At 33.4% G+C, this 16,065-nt stretch overlaps 2 protein-coding genes and 1 long non-coding RNA gene across 5 annotated transcripts; 1 reads left to right on the forward strand and 2 right to left on the reverse strand.

Moving 5' to 3' along the window:
• Positions 1–2,460: 2,460 nt before the first annotated feature.
• On the reverse strand, positions 2,461–5,446 carry LOC107915039 (eukaryotic initiation factor 4A-8). 3 transcript variants are annotated; one of them, XM_016844139.2, is made up of 6 exons: positions 5,290–5,446; positions 4,724–4,824; positions 4,564–4,633; positions 4,358–4,464; positions 3,851–4,281; positions 2,461–3,321 (listed from the first exon to the last, which is right to left on the reverse strand). In XM_016844139.2, the coding sequence occupies exons 3-6, from the start codon at positions 4,629–4,631 to the stop codon at positions 2,686–2,688; spliced, it is 1,242 nt and encodes a 413-aa protein (XP_016699628.1). In that variant the 5' UTR covers positions 4,632–4,633; positions 4,724–4,824; positions 5,290–5,446; the 3' UTR covers positions 2,461–2,685. The 3 variants fall into 3 exon arrangements, with proteins under 3 accessions (XP_016699628.1, XP_016699627.1, XP_016699625.1); XM_016844138.2 differs by having other exon boundaries at positions 4,724–4,850; positions 5,290–5,432; XM_016844136.2 differs by lacking the exon at positions 4,724–4,824.
• A 3,076-nt stretch (positions 5,447–8,522) lies between these two features.
• On the forward strand, positions 8,523–9,200 carry LOC121218385 (uncharacterized). Its single transcript, XM_041095561.1, has one exon. It carries the CDS (start codon positions 8,523–8,525, stop codon positions 9,198–9,200), a length of 678 nt encoding a protein of 225 aa, XP_040951495.1.
• An 852-nt stretch (positions 9,201–10,052) lies between these two features.
• On the reverse strand, positions 10,053–11,720 carry LOC121218496 (uncharacterized). Its single transcript, XR_005914766.1, has 3 exons — positions 11,404–11,720; positions 10,719–10,941; positions 10,053–10,495 (listed from the first exon to the last, which is right to left on the reverse strand). It is a non-coding gene; the product is annotated as an uncharacterized lncRNA (long non-coding RNA).
• Between the last annotated feature and the right edge of the window lie 4,345 nt (positions 11,721–16,065).

A 16,065-nucleotide genomic window follows, 5' to 3' on the forward strand; every position in this document is an offset into this window, starting at 1 on the left:
TTCTTCTTCAACACTTTTCATGAATATTAAAAGAAATTTCATAAAAAAGCATAAATATTAAATAGCGATTAATATGGCTTTACAACCCAAATCTTTAAATAAACAAGGATTTATGCATGTATGAGATGAGATCTTCAAAACCCATAATTTAATTACCTCTTTTCTCACTCCTATCACTAGGCTTTAAACCCTAATTACTTGGATGGTGGAGATGCCCAATAAAAGCTTTGTTAAGAAGATATTAGCAGTAATTGGTGAAAACTGATGAGAAGTGAGGTGAGAAATGTGTATAGGGTTTAAAATGAAGAAAAAGGGAGAATGCTCTTCTCCCTCGGTTGCTAAATGGAAGAAAAGAGATGATATTCATCATTAGTTTTATATTATAAAATCATTCATTTGAACATGTGACAATTTCTTCTAATTTAATGCTTAAAAATTCAACATCATCATCATAATTACTTTAATATAGGTTCTAAATGTTTAATTACCTTTCACTTCATATTTTTACCCAATTCAACCAGTAACAATTCAGTGAACTAAAATTCTCTTTTAAAGATTTAAAATTAATTTAATTCATTATATCAAAATTCTACTAAATTCCTTGCTATAGCGATGTACAGTAAATTGGTAATTTTTTAGGTGTTACAAGATTAATAGTTTGATTGGTTTATACAATTCGATTAAATAAATCATTAAAAACTTCATAAAAATATATATATGTTTAAAAAATAAAAATTGGTTCAACCATTATTTCAATCAATTTTTTAGCACGAGTTAATCGATCTGTATTAGTTTATGGGTCAATTAGTTTGAAGTCTCTCTCCAGAATGATACCCCAATCAATTCTCGATCCATTCAGTCTAATTGATTTCTAGTCCTTTTTTAAACTGTTTGTTGGTGCCATGGCGTTGTCGACAACTACAACAACAACATCCGCCCAAAGACTGAACTTCCTATAAGAAAAATCGGTTTAGAAAATAGTATTTTTAGGCACAACAAAAATATTTTTCTTAAAAAGGAGCCATGTGATATTTATAGTAATAAACCCTAAACTAAATTATCGCTTGTGCTTTGTTCGAGGTGATCTAAGTTATTTTCCAGCTTTCTACCAAACAATCTTCTTCGCTATTCTCTAACCCTGAATTATTTTGAGTGTGGGCTCAAACAAAATAAACTAAATGCACATAATGAAAACTTCAATTAATTTTTATTGAGAACGTTTATCTCTCTCTACGGGAAACTGAAAACTTTGAATTTTTCAGAAAATAGGATTTATTCTTATAAATAAATTACTACTATTTTCTAATAGAGTAATGACGCTCAACATGTGTAATTTGGTCATCCCATGGTTTCATTTTATAGGAAAATAGTACATGAGTTTTACTTAATGATGGATAATTAAATAATAATATTTTTTTTAAAATAAAATATTCCGCTATATTTGAAATATCAATGGCAGTGGCATACCCTAAGGAATACTAGGGTTTGCTGCCCCTTTCACATGGGATGGGCCCGTTGGACCCGTCTTGTGCACTGATACAATATTATGTGTTCTTTAGTCTTTTAACCAATACTTATAATTGACCCAACACAATAATTATTCTTTTATTTCCTAAAAGTTTAATTAATTAATTTACCCAATTAAATTATTTTTTCAACTCAATTCTAATTTCGGTAAAGTCATAGTAACTTTATCGTATTAGAATCTATGAGGAAATGCATTTAATTTCTCCTTTAAATAAAACTACAATGATTGGTTAGTTTAATTCTTGTTTCGAACTTCACTTATTTAATTGCAATAAATTAAATAATAATTTGAAGAAATTAAATTTTAAGTCATTTTTTATACTTAATGAGAAAACATATTCACTACGGATAGTGTTACATGCGATCTATTTCTCTTAATCATTGTTTTCATTCATTCTAGAGTATTGATTTTATATGCAATTCATTTTGGGTTATATCAAGCTAGAAAAGGGATCAATTGAACATATAATTAAGGTTCAAATAATTTGTAATTAAGTTTTGGCTCTTCATATATTAATTATAACATTATTTAATTATGGAATCATTCCAGTAAAGTACCATAATTGTATTCTCCTTTCGTTCATCCAATGTAATCTTATTTTATCTCATTGTAAACATTATATCTCCCTTCATGAATAAATCAATTACTAACAATTAGTAATTAAATCATTTGTCCTAAACAAATGATTCGTGGCCATGTTACTTTTTAATCTAGCATGTAATGCTAATGAGAAAAATACTATTTACCCTTTATTGAGCTATAAATTCCACTATTATAAATGAATTTATGTCGTATAAAAGTTGTATACTCAATATACCAATTTTCGGCTTTTTAGTTATTTTAACTCAAACTTTTTATGTATCAAAGTATACGAGTCATACACACATAGTAAACCATTTACTCAATTGAGATAAGGCGCGGGACAGAAAAAGTAAGCAACCAAACTTTGTGTCTATATATCAAAATATGAATTAAATACCATTCTTTAAAAAAAATTAAAATATCTAAGTAATGTAAATAAAGAGAACAATGAATACAATGAAGTCAAGAATGCCAAATCCACTTTAACCTTTTCACTCACAAAACAAACAGACAATCTTTCTTTCTTTTTTTTACTAAAGCAACCTTTGCTCTTGTGTATGAAAATGCTGACTCAATCAGATCAAATCCGCAACATTTGCAGGCAGTTCCTCTATCACTACATTGTAGAACCTTTGGATATCGGCAAGCATCCGTTCATCATCTCGTGTTGTGAAGTTGATCGCTACACCTTTCCTCCCAAACCGACCACCTCGACCAATACGATGAAGATAGTTCTCCGGTTGTGTTGGCAAATCATAGTTAATAACCAACGAGACCTGCTGGACATCAATCCCTCGAGCCAATAGATCAGTGGTGATCAGCACACGAGAAGATCCCGATCGAAACTCGCGCATGATGATATCACGAGTGTTCTGGTCCATTTCTCCATGGGTGGCGGATACCGTGTGATCACGGCTCCGCATTTGATCGGTAAGCCAATCAACTTTGCGTCTGGTGTTAACAAAGATCACGCTCTGAGTTATAGCTAAAGTTTCATAGAGATCACAAAGCGTGTCGAGCTTCCACTCCTCCTTGTCAACGTTGACATAAAACTGCTTAATACCTTCGAGGGTGAGCTCATCACGCTTCACAAGAATCCTGACTGGTTTGTTCATAAACTTCCTGGTAATTTCAAGAGCCTCGGGTGGCATGGTTGCAGAAAAAACACCAACCTGTATTTTCGGAGGGAGTTGCTGGAATATGTCGTAGATCTGAAAATGGAGATGTTACGGTTAATCAATCACAAATGTAATATTAATACAGAATTTAACACATCAGCTTAGGTCACTGTATTTGGAGCAAAACATATGAAATTATGTGCAACACTCCAGCATAAAGGAAACTGAATCTCCAAAGCATAACAATGGAACCAGAAACAAAGAATCGAAACATAAGAGCCGGCAAATTTCATGAAAGGCATAAAATGTAGCATACAGCATAATCACACATTCTACTACAACTTCATAGTCATAGCGAAAAGTGGATCAGTTTACTATACTCCTGTTCAAAATTTCCTAATGTCGACCATCTCAAGATGTGCCTTCTAGTACCTTAGGTCATTGGCTATTCGATTTCATCCTCTTCTACATTTTAATCAAAGACTGTAACAATCTTTTTTATTTCCATAGCCAAGTTCAAATCGAGCACTAGGTACTTAAAGTAGCAATTTATTAGAAGTGAACAAATGTGGCACTTATTATGATGCTAAACCATAAAACCATATAAAGTCAAGATGCGGACCTGATCTTTAAAACCACGAGAGAGCATTTCATCAGCTTCATCGAGGACAAACATCTTAATATAATCTGCACGAAGAGACTGCCTACGAAGCATGTCAAAAACACGACCCGGGGTACCAACAACAACATGGACGCCAGCTGCAAGGATTCGTTGATCCTCCCGGACACTAGTTCCACCAACACATGCATGAACCTTTACACCCAAATAATCACCAAGTGCACGCATAACTTTCTCAATCTGTTGCGCAAGCTCCCTAGTGGGAGCAAGAACCAAAGCTTGACATTGTACTAAACCATAATCCAGCTGTTGTAAGATCCCAGAACAGAAAGTCGCCGTTTTACCGGTACCTGATTGTGCTTGTTGGATTACATCTAAACCTTTACAAAAGGGCACGATTCCCTTTTGTTGAATTGCTGACGGCTTCTCAAACCCTATATTGAGGATTATAAGGTCAATTTGGATCATGACAGTAGAAAGGCCTAATGATCAGAAAAGAATGAAGATTACCATAAGCATAGATGCCTCTTAAGAGGTTTTCTTGCAAACCCATTTTATCAAAGCTCTCGTAGACCTCATCGTAAGTAGTAAAGAAGTCATTTCCATCATCAGCAATCCTATATAATCGGGGGCAAATAGAAGCCAAAAAACCGAAACTACTAAGCACAAATGACAAAGAATAATTGCATAAAGAGGCTAGTGCAGTAAAAACTCACAATTCATTCATTTTACTGTCGTATTGACGAGCATCATATTGTGATCCATCAGGTGCAACTCCAGCCATGACTGTAAACAACAGAGAAGAAATAACAAAAAAATCATCACATAAGAGACGTTAACATATGAATGCACAACCATATGCCTAAGAGAACCTACATTGCTGTTACACTTCATTTGCCCTACACTCCCGTTGGACAAGTGAATGCAGAGACATGACCCCCAAAGATCCTCCGCATACATGAAAAGCTTGGAAAAATCTGATTATACCCGTGTCAGACACATACTGTATCCAACACTCACAACCGAGTAAAAGGGAAGAGAAGGACATGTAAATAACTTCGCACCAGTTAAAACAACATATAATGTGAAGGTGTGGATGCATAAAGTTTGAAATTTTAGCTACTTAAAATCTCCTTGTAAAGCCCTAAAGTAGAACAACTTAAAGGCATCAAATACAGGCAATTACTAAGGCCTAAATAATCAAGTTTACAATATCTTGGAGCATAATGCAAAGAATCCCCCTAATCACTGATTAACAAACGTAATCGACAATAATCCTAAATAAACAAAACTCAAAAGACACTGATCGCAACGATCAGGGAACTGTAATTGAAAAAAGAAAAGCCAGCCAAACAGCGCCTTTACAGGTTAAATAAAAACAAGACAAATCTAAACAAACATCATAAGACAGAGCAGAAGAAAAGCAGATAATCAAAGGTCACCTGTTTGATTTGATCGTCGAATTTCCTGAAGTTGGAAGGTTTTAGGGGCGAAGAGTAGGTGAATATAAATGTGTTGTTTATTTATTGGAGAAACATTTAATTCGACATAAATTGGGAAATTCGAAACTTACTCGGAGTTGGAGGGGGAGACTATGATTTAGTGGACTTAGTTGTAAAAATTTGGGTTTAAGTGACCGTTGTGATTATGCCACGTACTGATGTTACAGGTATATGACAGCAGATGATGAGCTGGGTTGCAGGAAGAATCATGCCACGTGAAATGCTTCGTCAGGAAGTTGTCCCTTTTACCTTTACCATTAAGCAGTTAAATTCTGTTTTTTTTTTTAATATTTTGATTTGATTAATTTTGGTTTTATATTTTTTTATATTTTGAAATTTTAGCTTTCAACCAAATAATAATAATCAAATTTATTTAGTTAAATTTAATTATTAATCAATTTATTTAGTTAAATTTAATTATTAATCATTTACTATAAGTATGGTTGTAAATTTAATTAATATTTTTCAATTGGATCATTTTAAGTCTCATACTTTACCAATTTTGAAATTTCAATCTTAATGTAACTAATAGTCATTAGTTCATTAACTAATTTTTTAGTGAATAATATATGAAATTAAAAAGTTGAAAAGACCTGTCAAATCAAAATTTTGAAAATAACAGAATTTAATGCATATAAAAATTATTATTTGATGAGCACTATAATTTTAAATTTTAAAAAATATAAAAATTAAAATTTAATCAAATATTAAATTCACGAGAGAATAATAGAAAATTTTAACTAAAAAATCGCCTTGGCGGCCAGTACAAGTTTTATATGTTAAAATTTACACGTTATTTAATTATAAAAAGTTACAAAATAATTTTATAAATTTATTTTGGTTAATCGAATATCTTATAGCTTGAAAACTAGTTTCATTTTCATGCCATACACTAGTTTAATGCGTGTATTTTTAAATTTTATTTATAAATGATAATAGGGAAATAAAATTTCAGCATATTTTAGTTTTTTTTAATTAAAATAAAATTTAAATTCAATTACTGTATTTGTTTTTTTAATTAATTTAGTAAAAAATAATAAATTATTATAATAAAGTTAATTTAGATATTTGTAAGGTGTGATTTTTTCTCATTTTTTTCATGCAATATCAATTCCATCGATGTTCTATTTTAATTTTTATAATTAACTGTAATTATAGTTTATAAAAATTAATGGAATACTTTAAATATATTAAATTTTGTGGTAATTTTAAAATAATAATAACAAAAAAAACTTTCATATATTTGTAAAAGACGGGTTAATTATCCATACTCATTGAAAAAGTAGATCCTATTTGAAATTTAGTATATGCAATGTTCTTTATAAAGTGATAGCTAAGGTGGTGGCCAATATATTTCAGCATGTTCTGGAAGCATGTATTGATAGTGCACAGAGTGCCTTTGTACCAGGACGTTTAATTATTGATAATGTGCTCGTGGCCTATGAAATCATGCAAACATTGAAGAATAAAAGAATTGGAATAAAAGGACACATGGCACTCAAGCTTGATATAAGCAAGGCATACAACAGGGTGGAATGGGATTTCTTAAAGCTTATGATGGAGCGAATGGGTTTTGTGTAATCTTGGGTGGATTTCATTATGAAATGTCTTACGTCGGTCTCCTATTCGGTCATCTTAAATGGGGGCAAAGGAGAATGTTTTAAACCAATCAGAAGGCTTCGTCAAGGGGATCTGCTTAACCCTTTTCTTTTTCTGATTTGCAGTGAAGGACTTTCGTCCCTTATGAATTCGGCATTGAGAAGGGGGGAGATTAAAGGGGCAAAAGCAATCAGAAGAAGCCCACAGATTTCTCATCGCAGATGACTTCATTTTATTTGGTGAGGCAACGACCTTGGGAGCTCAGAAGATAAAGAAAATTCTGAATACGTATGAGTTGTGTCCTGGTCAGTGTGAGAACTTTGAAAAATCCACAATATTTTTTAGTACTAATACTATGGAAGCTAACAGACAGACAGTTACGGGATTGTTGGGGGTGAGGAGCTCGAATGATGTTGAGAAGTATCTTGGTCTCCCTAATTTGGTAGGTAAGAAAAAGAAGGCATCCTTTCAAAGTTTAAAAGATCGAATTCGGCTAAAAATTGATGGATGGAGTTTGAGGTTCTTGTCATAAGGAGGTAAGGAAGTCTCATTAAATCGGTTCTGCAAGCGATTCTTACATATTCCATGATGTGCTTTCTTTTACCAAAAACTTTATGTGGAGAATTGGAAGCTATAATAGCTAGGTATTGGTGGCAGAAAGGGCATGGGCGCAAAGGAATTCATTGGTGTAGCTGGGATAAAATGTGCAAACTAAAATAGGAAGGTGGTATGGGTTTTAGGAACTTGGCGATATTTAATGTGGCCTTACTTGCTAAGCAAGGATGACGTCTTATTGATCAGCTTGACTCGTTATTAGCACAGGTTCTAAAAGTAAAATACTACCCATCTACTAATTTCTTACAGGCAGAGTTGGGGTGCACACCAACGTCCACTAGGAAAAGTTTTTGGGCGGCAAAAGGTCTCTTTAACAACGGTCTGGGTTGGAGGGTTGGTACGGGGGAAAGCATATTAATCAACGAAGATGCGTGACTGCCTGAGGCAAAAAATTATAGCTTACATAATCAAATTAATAATGCAAACTTATCTACTGTTGCATGCTTAATTGATAGTGCTAATAGAGTATGGAAAGAGGAGCTTATTCACAATAGCTTCGAGATGAATGATGCAGACAGAATCTTGCAGGTTCCACTTGCGAGGGATGAGCAATGCTGACATGGTAATATGGGCGCGGTGAGCCCTCGGGTATGTTTTCGGTAAGAAGTGCCTATAAACTATTACAGACATAGAACTCTACTCCTAGATTTAATGATTTACAGATTACAACAAAACAATTCTGCAAACAACTATGGGATCTACAACTCCCCAATAAAATTAAGATATTGATTTGGAGAGTGTCTTGGAATTTCATCCCCACGATGGTCAACTTATATGCCAAACCATTGACCCAAAGCAACAAATGCCCCAAATGTAAGGTGGGAATTGAGACCATATGGCATGTCTTTGGCGAATGTCCTATATCAGTAGAAATATGGCAAATCTTAAACTTTGAATGGATAATTCTAAGGCAACAGACAGATTGTTTTGAATGGCTTACCTGGATATTTTGAAGTTGCATGGAGTCCCAACGACGCTTGTTTGGTTGTGGATTATGGTCGATTTGGTTAGACAGAAATAGGAACCTCTATGAAGGGAAAACTCAGTCAGGAATAGGGGTAGCTAATTTCACCAAAAACTACATTCGTGAACTTGATTGTTTGATAGAGAGAAAGAATACCTTCGTGGGGGAGAAGGAGAACTGGAAACCTCCTGATGGTCAGTCTATTAAATTCAATTTTGATGCCCCGTTTGACTGCCTGGGTCTTAAGTCAGCTTCGGGGATTGTGGCACGAAATGCGAACGGAGAAGTTCTGGCCTTTAACTCCGGTTTGCACACGGCGGTCGGCACGGCCTTTGATGCAGAAGCCCTCCCCTGTTTCGAAGCTGTGCTCACAGGGATCGAGTTGGGTTTAACAGATGTAATAGTAGAAGGGGACTCCAGATCCATCATTACCAAATGCAACACAGGATCAGTGGATAAATCACAAATTAGCGCACACATCAGAAACATTCAAAAGGAAAATAAAAGTTTTCGGTCATTAGTTTTTCATTTTGTTTCTAGGTCGGCTAACCAGTTAGCCCATAACATAGCCATGATGAGTCTAAAGAAGAAAGAAACGATTTACTTGATGGGAGGTGTTCCTAGATATGCTCAACGACGATTGGAGATGGAACGACCAAGAGAAGCATATTGATGAAAGAAGAGGGTGAAATGGTGAACGGGGAGATGAGAGGTCCCTTTTCTCTGATTTGGTCACAAAACTCTCAGGCTTCTAAATCTGACAAAATCAAAAGAAAATATTGAAAAGAGGAAAGTTGGAGACAAATCATTAATGGCAGACTAGGATTATCTACGCATTTCTTTTATTTTATTATTTTATTTTATTTCTAGATTTTTCTGTTCTGGTTGGGCTCTAGTGTTGGTCTTTGGGTTGGTTGTCTTTAACTTTGTTGGGCTTTTTCCTTTGTTTGGGTTTGTTTTACTTCAATAAAGATTTAACAAAAAAAAAGTTTTATTATAGCTATATAATATTTTATAATTTTAATAATTAAGAAAAGTGTATTAAGTTAAATAATTATATTCCATTTGTGGAAGGGATAAAAATATATGCGGGGTGCAGGTATAAGAAGTAATTATCATTTGACAATTTAATAATCTAAAGATTTAGGATATATTAGTAAATTAATTTTAAATTCATAAAATAATATAAAAAAAGCTTAACCTTTAGTAATTAATTTTTTAGCATTCACGTAAAGGGTAGATTCTTTTAGGTTTTCGGGTTATTTTGTTTCAGAGTTTATCCACATTTGATTGGTAAAATGAAATTTACAAATTAAAAAAGAAAAAGCAATTTCTAGGATTGAAAACCATGGCCCACGCTATTAACAAAATATATGTTCAAATATGAAAATAATTATTATTATAAAAATTAAATAGTTTTCACAAGAGAATCTCAAAAATCAAAATTTGAGAAAACCCAGAAATTATAATTAACAAACTTTTGTTTTTACATACGAAAGCAGTAGTTATAAAAGAGCATTTCATAGGTATTAATTGTAGGATAGTCAATCATGTCGGCTTTAACAAGCGTAGCCATAAAGTCTGGCAAGTTCAATTAAGAAACAAAGAAACTACTGTTTTTACATCCGCAAACTATTCTGGAATGTACCCATTGAGGTCCTGTAATCAGTCTCCAAAAGTTCAAGAATCAAATTAGAAGATGAGTGTTTCATTCCAGAATAGTGGCATCCACTTCAACCCAATATTCTAGATATTAAGATCAATAGCCAGTTTTAGACTATCCACAGTCCATCCGAATTATGGACTACCACTCCCACTCCGGCTAGTCCCGGGTTGCTTCTTGAGGAACCGTCGGTGTTGAGTTTAAACCAACCTTGTTCAGGTGGTTGCCATTTGATCGAGATAACCTTAGGGAGCCCAATACATTTTTGGGTTCTAGAGGCACTTGTAATTGATCGTTGAGTGATGCTGTTAAGTTCGGGAATTAAGTTAAAAGGACTTGAGAATTTCTAGCAAACTATACAGATGTCTGGAGAGATAAATAAAAAACCAGAAGCCAAGGGATCTGAGGGTGAAGGTAGAATAGTTTCGAGGTCATGTTCATCTAGACCCAATTAGTGAAAGGCAAATGAAGATGGGAATAAGTTGTAAACTAGTTACATTTAATACCCATTCAAAGCATTCAGCTTACCTTGTTTAGATTTGTGTATCTATTGACCTTGTTTTCTTCAACATGAGAAACTAGAAGAGACAGTACTTCCCCTATCAAGTAACCATACTCCCATGCGATTAAGCCTAAAATGTGAGTCGCTTTTGGTCCCACCATGTTGTTTATGCTAGAAAGAACATTGTTCAAAGCACCAACTCAAACTCCGATTGCCGATGCAATCATTGAGCTATCATCATCAAGACTCCTGTATATTGGTTGAATCAATAAAAAGAATAAAATCAGTAACAAGCACAGGGAAGAAGAAGAAGAAGAAACCAAAGGACATTTTTGAGTTTCATGATTTTTCTTTTTGAAGCTTGGACCCTTTTGCAAATCACAACTATTACATTTTGTTCAAGGTGAGGGAAAGTTTTAGTTTTGGTTTGGGTCTCTTTTGACTGCTGAAAAGTGAAATAGGGAAGTTAGAAATTCAAACATTTTTGTTGAGATTTGAGGATATTGGGTTGTTATTTGAAATATCCGACTTGGGATTTATGTTCAAGAGGCTGGATATAGTGGTAGAGTGATAGCGGGATACGCGACGGTATGCAACAACAGCATAGTCACCCCCTGGGCAATTTCTGGATTTATGTTCAAGGCCTCTGATTTCGCAATAAGCTCGTTCATAGCTTCATGAATAACAACATAGAAGTGTATCTTGTCATACCCTTTATTATACTTCTTTTTCTTGTGGCCCTCCGGGACTCTCTATAGTTTCTTGCTCAAGCAAACCATATGAAACTCTTTACGATGTTTGTGGCGTTCTCGTTTTGTAGGTCATGAAAGGTAGAAAATAAATGTATTAGGCCTGATTTTAGCTCAAATGGTGCCTTTACAGTGGGGTAGGCGATGATGCATAGCAGTTGTAGTTCATCTAGTGCCTCGGCAAGTTGTCTGATAGTTCGATTCTGAGCCATATTTCCTATTTTAAAAAGTGGTTCCTCATCGTTTTCTATAATCACTTTGTTTTCTTTCTCAATCTCGTCATCTTCTTTAGAATGAAGGGAATCTGACTCTTTTGGTCGTTTGTTTCGTTTAACCGCCTCTTTTTATCTGGCATGAATATTTATGGGTCGAATATGAGTGGGTCTTTTGGATCTAATCTGGTCATAAAGAAAAATAAACAAAATTAGATAGTGTTAGTCATGACCAAGCTGCCAAAATTTGATGGATGTCAAATCAACCAAAAATAAAATTTTTACACCTAAAATCAAAATTAAATTTGTGGTATAAATATTATGTCCAATCCCACAAAGATTAATCTATCCAAATTTGTATTTCATTATAACTAGAACATGCCGTAGCCAATTTTCGTGTCCACAACTCGTGAAACCTGTACGAAAAACAATGGGGATTAAATATGAAAAACAAAAAATAAAGAAAATTAAATAAAAATAAAAATGTAATTGAAACATACAAATTGAAATTAAATATAAATAAATTAACTACATGAAAACTATAGCCTCAAGCATGATTTTGACTCCGACCTTGAATAATCCCGAACAATGAATTTTCTCCTCTTACCGATAAATTAATTATAGTGATCGAGGAACAGTTTCAAACCATCAACTCTTCTATATGTAAATTAATTGCGGGAACAACTCGACTGATAACCCTTACCAATCAAATAACATTGAAGGAAACTTCTACAGTTTAATTCTACGACGGTCTTGTGAACTAGAAGGACTCAACTCAAATTAATTGCCTCAAGTGAGTGGATTGTTTAAACTTGATTGTTAATTCCCGTGACAGATCAAACAATTTATTCAATTAATCACGTCAATTTGTTTTTCAGTGGATTGACAATTATGGATTGTATCGATTCATCGAGTGCATGTCGTCTAACACTGAACTAAGGAATACCCTTCGTAATTTGATGCTAAAACGACATTGTGAGGTGACTAATTTATACCTTGAATTGAAGAATTAACGAATATCGAAACAGAGAATACAAATGGGATCTCCAACATCGAATAAATAATTGACCTTAAGCTAGATTAAATCTAACTAAAGAACAAGAAAGGAAAATAATTAAGAAAGGAAAATAATTAAAGTAATTAAAGCTGAACAAGAACAATCATTGGTGTGTATTGTATGCCGCCCCCTTTCACTGCCTAATACATCTCTATATAATAATAATAATAATAATAAAACTTTGAAAATAATATGGTTGAGATGGGCAATTTTAAACTTTAAGGGTTTTTACTAAAATATTATTAAAAAATTAAAAATAACTAAAATATTATATATATTTTTTATTTACAAAATATACTAAAAAACAAAAAAAATAGAAAAAAAGCTGAAGCGGATTTATTAATTCAGTGTGTTTTTTAAATTAATTTAGTGTAAAAAAAATCCTTATTCCCGCCATTTACTCGTATTATTTTCCCGAATTTTATTACTTTCAATAAAATAATTTTATTTTCGTATTTTATTATTTTATATTATTTCAGTACATTTTGTTTCAAATATTTGTATTAATTATTTCTAAATTTTTAAAAAATTTTCTAAAACACTCTTACCTCGGTCATTTCTTCGTATTTTTTTCTCTGCATTTTATTACTTTAAAAAATTTTATAATTTCTAATTTTATATTTTTACTTTATTTCAGTGCATTATGTTTGAAATTTATTAAATATACCATTTTTTCGGATTTTATTACTTTCTGTGAATATACAATTTCCGTTTTTTCTTTTCGTATTTTATGTTTTCTTACACATATTTTTTTATCATTTTATTTTTAATGCTATTTAAAAAAAAACTAATTACAACATTCTAAATAAATTTCATAAAAAAAATTTCCTAATGAACATACAATGTAGACCTGTCCATGGGCCGGGCTGGGCCAGGCCCAGAAAATTTTTTGGCCCGCCTCCTAGGCCCGGGCCCAGCCCGGCCCGAAATATGGGCCTAAAATTTTGCCCAGGCCCGGCTCAGGAAAAATATCATAAGCCTGAGCCCGGCCCATTTTTTTAATAAACATTAAAAAATTATTTTAAAAATAAAAAAAATAAAAAAAAATTATTTTAAAATGATTGGAATAGCAATGCACGGAATTAACTGGAATATCATGCACAACCGAAGATCATTAAATGTTATGCAAACAATAATGAAGTCTTATTTAGCCAAAACAAATCGAAATCTGAATGACAAGCTTTGACCAATTCAGTGAACAGATGAAAAGATCATCTCAAGAAAGAATCAAACCTTGCATAACTTGTGCTTAGAACAGCAAGAACTACTAGTGAAAAAAGGCAACTTAATCCAATTCTTTCTCCGAGTCTCTCGAGTATAAAAGTAGAGAAAAGTGAGGAATAAGCAATCATCATCTGCACATATGTGAATTAACTTGATGTTATGGAGCATTTGACAGAAATAAGGTAGTAAAATTCCAAAGGGGCTATGATTGTGGATGAAATAGAATGGAAACTCATCTGCAATTTCTGATTCTTTCTATGTAAAAACACAATAAAAACACAAATTAGAAACAAAGCAAGTGAGATTTCAACTATTTGGTATTCAGCAATGAAGCGCAAATTCGAAGGGTAGACAAAAATAAAATATTGAAGTTCATGGTTTCAACTACGGCAAATAGCTGTGTTAAGAACAACATTTGAATAACGGAAACAACCATCAAGAACCGAAAGCTAGAGGAACAAATAAAAAAATATAAAGAAGTAAAGTTGCAAGGCTAACCGGCAAGGTGTCCAGCAGTACTCGATTGTCATCAGGCCTGAGATGATAATAAGCAGAACCAAAAGCCACACTTGCAGTTCCTCCATAGAAAAGCAGCCAGCCCCACAGCTCTCCTGGCAATCTGCCACCAATCCACCGTCCATAAACATCAGTTAATCAGCAAATGGTCACAAATTTATCCTTTACAAATTACAACTTAAAGACATCTAAGTTTTTTTAAAAAAAAGGGGGCAAAAAACACCTTATATTGAAAAAGCTTCCTCCTCCAAGGCAAAGAACAAACCCAAGAACACCCACAATCAGAAATGGGAAATTGGTGATCACATTCAACGTGTTAGGAACTCCTATAAGCAAAACAAAGAACGAGGAAACATAAAATTTTGGCGGTTCGAAAGTTTCGATTAGCCATATTTGATCATACAATCACAAGGATTCATCAACAACAACAACATTAATATAATTTCCTTCCCAAAATGCCATTAACAAGGAAGATAACATAATCGTAACCATTGATTCAGAAGAAATGAAGTATCTTAAAGAGAATGAAAACGAGGAAACCGAAGAAGATGAGCAAACCCGTACCTGTACCAAACTCCTCGTTCTTGTATGCTTGCTTCTACTTGGCTATTCGGGAATAAACAAACCGGCCGGAGGTGGATCGGTGGAGGTCTTGACGGTGGAGGTGGATCGGTACTAGAAGACTGTCGATTTTGGAAATGGGATTTTGGGTGAGGCACAACACAAGGGTTAGGGATTTTGGTACATTTTCTGTTCTGATGAGGAAATGAAAGTAAAGTATTAAAATAAAAACTATTATATTTTAAAAATAAAAAATATATATATTTAATATATTTTTGGGCCGGGCCGGGCCAGGCACGGGCCAAAAAAACTGTGCCCGAGGCCCGGCCCGTTTTCTAAACAGGCCTAAATTTTTGCCAAGCCCATATTTCGGGCCTATATTTTTACCCAAACCCTTCCATATTTCAGGCGAGCCTTCGGGCCGGGCCGGGCTGCCCGACCCATGGACAAGTCTAATACAATGTACATAACATGAATTTTTTCATAAATTTTGTCATGCTAAATAAATTTCATAAAATTTATATGCTAAATAACATAATAAAACACGTATAATATACATAACATAATTTTTTTACACACAAATATTACAAAAAATTAAAATTAAAAATAAAAAATTACCTTTTCTTTCTTTCTTTTTCCTTCCTCCCCTCTTCTTCTTCTTCTTTTTTTCTCTTCTCCTTTCCTTTTCTTTCCTTCTTTTTCTTTCTTTCTTTCTTCTTCTTTCCCTCTCCTTCTCTTCCCCCCACCCACCAGCCGAATGGTCCCCATTATAAGGGCAGTGCCGCCCATGGGAATGACACCTTTGGTGCCATCTATCAGTGGCCTGTCAAATCGACTGCAGCTTTTTTTTCTGTTTTTTGTTATTTTTTGGTATATTTTGGTAAATAAAAAATATATAATATTTTGGTTATTTTTAATTTCTTTTATAATATTTTAATAAAAAACCCGAACTTCAAACATGAATTATAAAATAAAAATAAAACTAAAATAAAATTAAATATTAAAAATATCTCATAAATAAACAAATAAATACAATTAATACTCTTTACTTTAA

This window comes from Gossypium hirsutum, chromosome D06 (genome assembly GCF_007990345.1).
Source record: "Gossypium hirsutum isolate 1008001.06 chromosome D06, Gossypium_hirsutum_v2.1, whole genome shotgun sequence".
In the NCBI taxonomy this organism is placed as follows: Eukaryota; Viridiplantae; Streptophyta; class Magnoliopsida; order Malvales; family Malvaceae; genus Gossypium; species Gossypium hirsutum.

What these genes read in the sequence shown, in the direction of transcription:
- LOC107915039 (XM_016844136.2), bottom strand. Translation starts at nt 4,631, where the DNA reads ATGGCTGGAGTTGCACCTGATGGATCACAATATGATGCTCGTCAATAC. An exon ending in GACAGTAAAATGAATGAATT is followed by an intron (nt 4,465 to 4,563) that starts GTGAGTTTTTAC and finishes CCGATTATATAG; the next exon opens with GATTGCTGATGATGGAAATG. An exon ending in CTCGTGGTTTTAAAGATCAG is followed by an intron (nt 3,322 to 3,850) that starts GTCCGCATCTTG and finishes CTCCATTTTCAG; the next exon opens with ATCTACGACATATTCCAGCA.
- LOC121218385 (XM_041095561.1), top strand. Translation starts at nt 8,523, where the DNA reads ATGGAGTCCCAACGACGCTTGTTTGGTTGTGGATTATGGTCGATTTGG.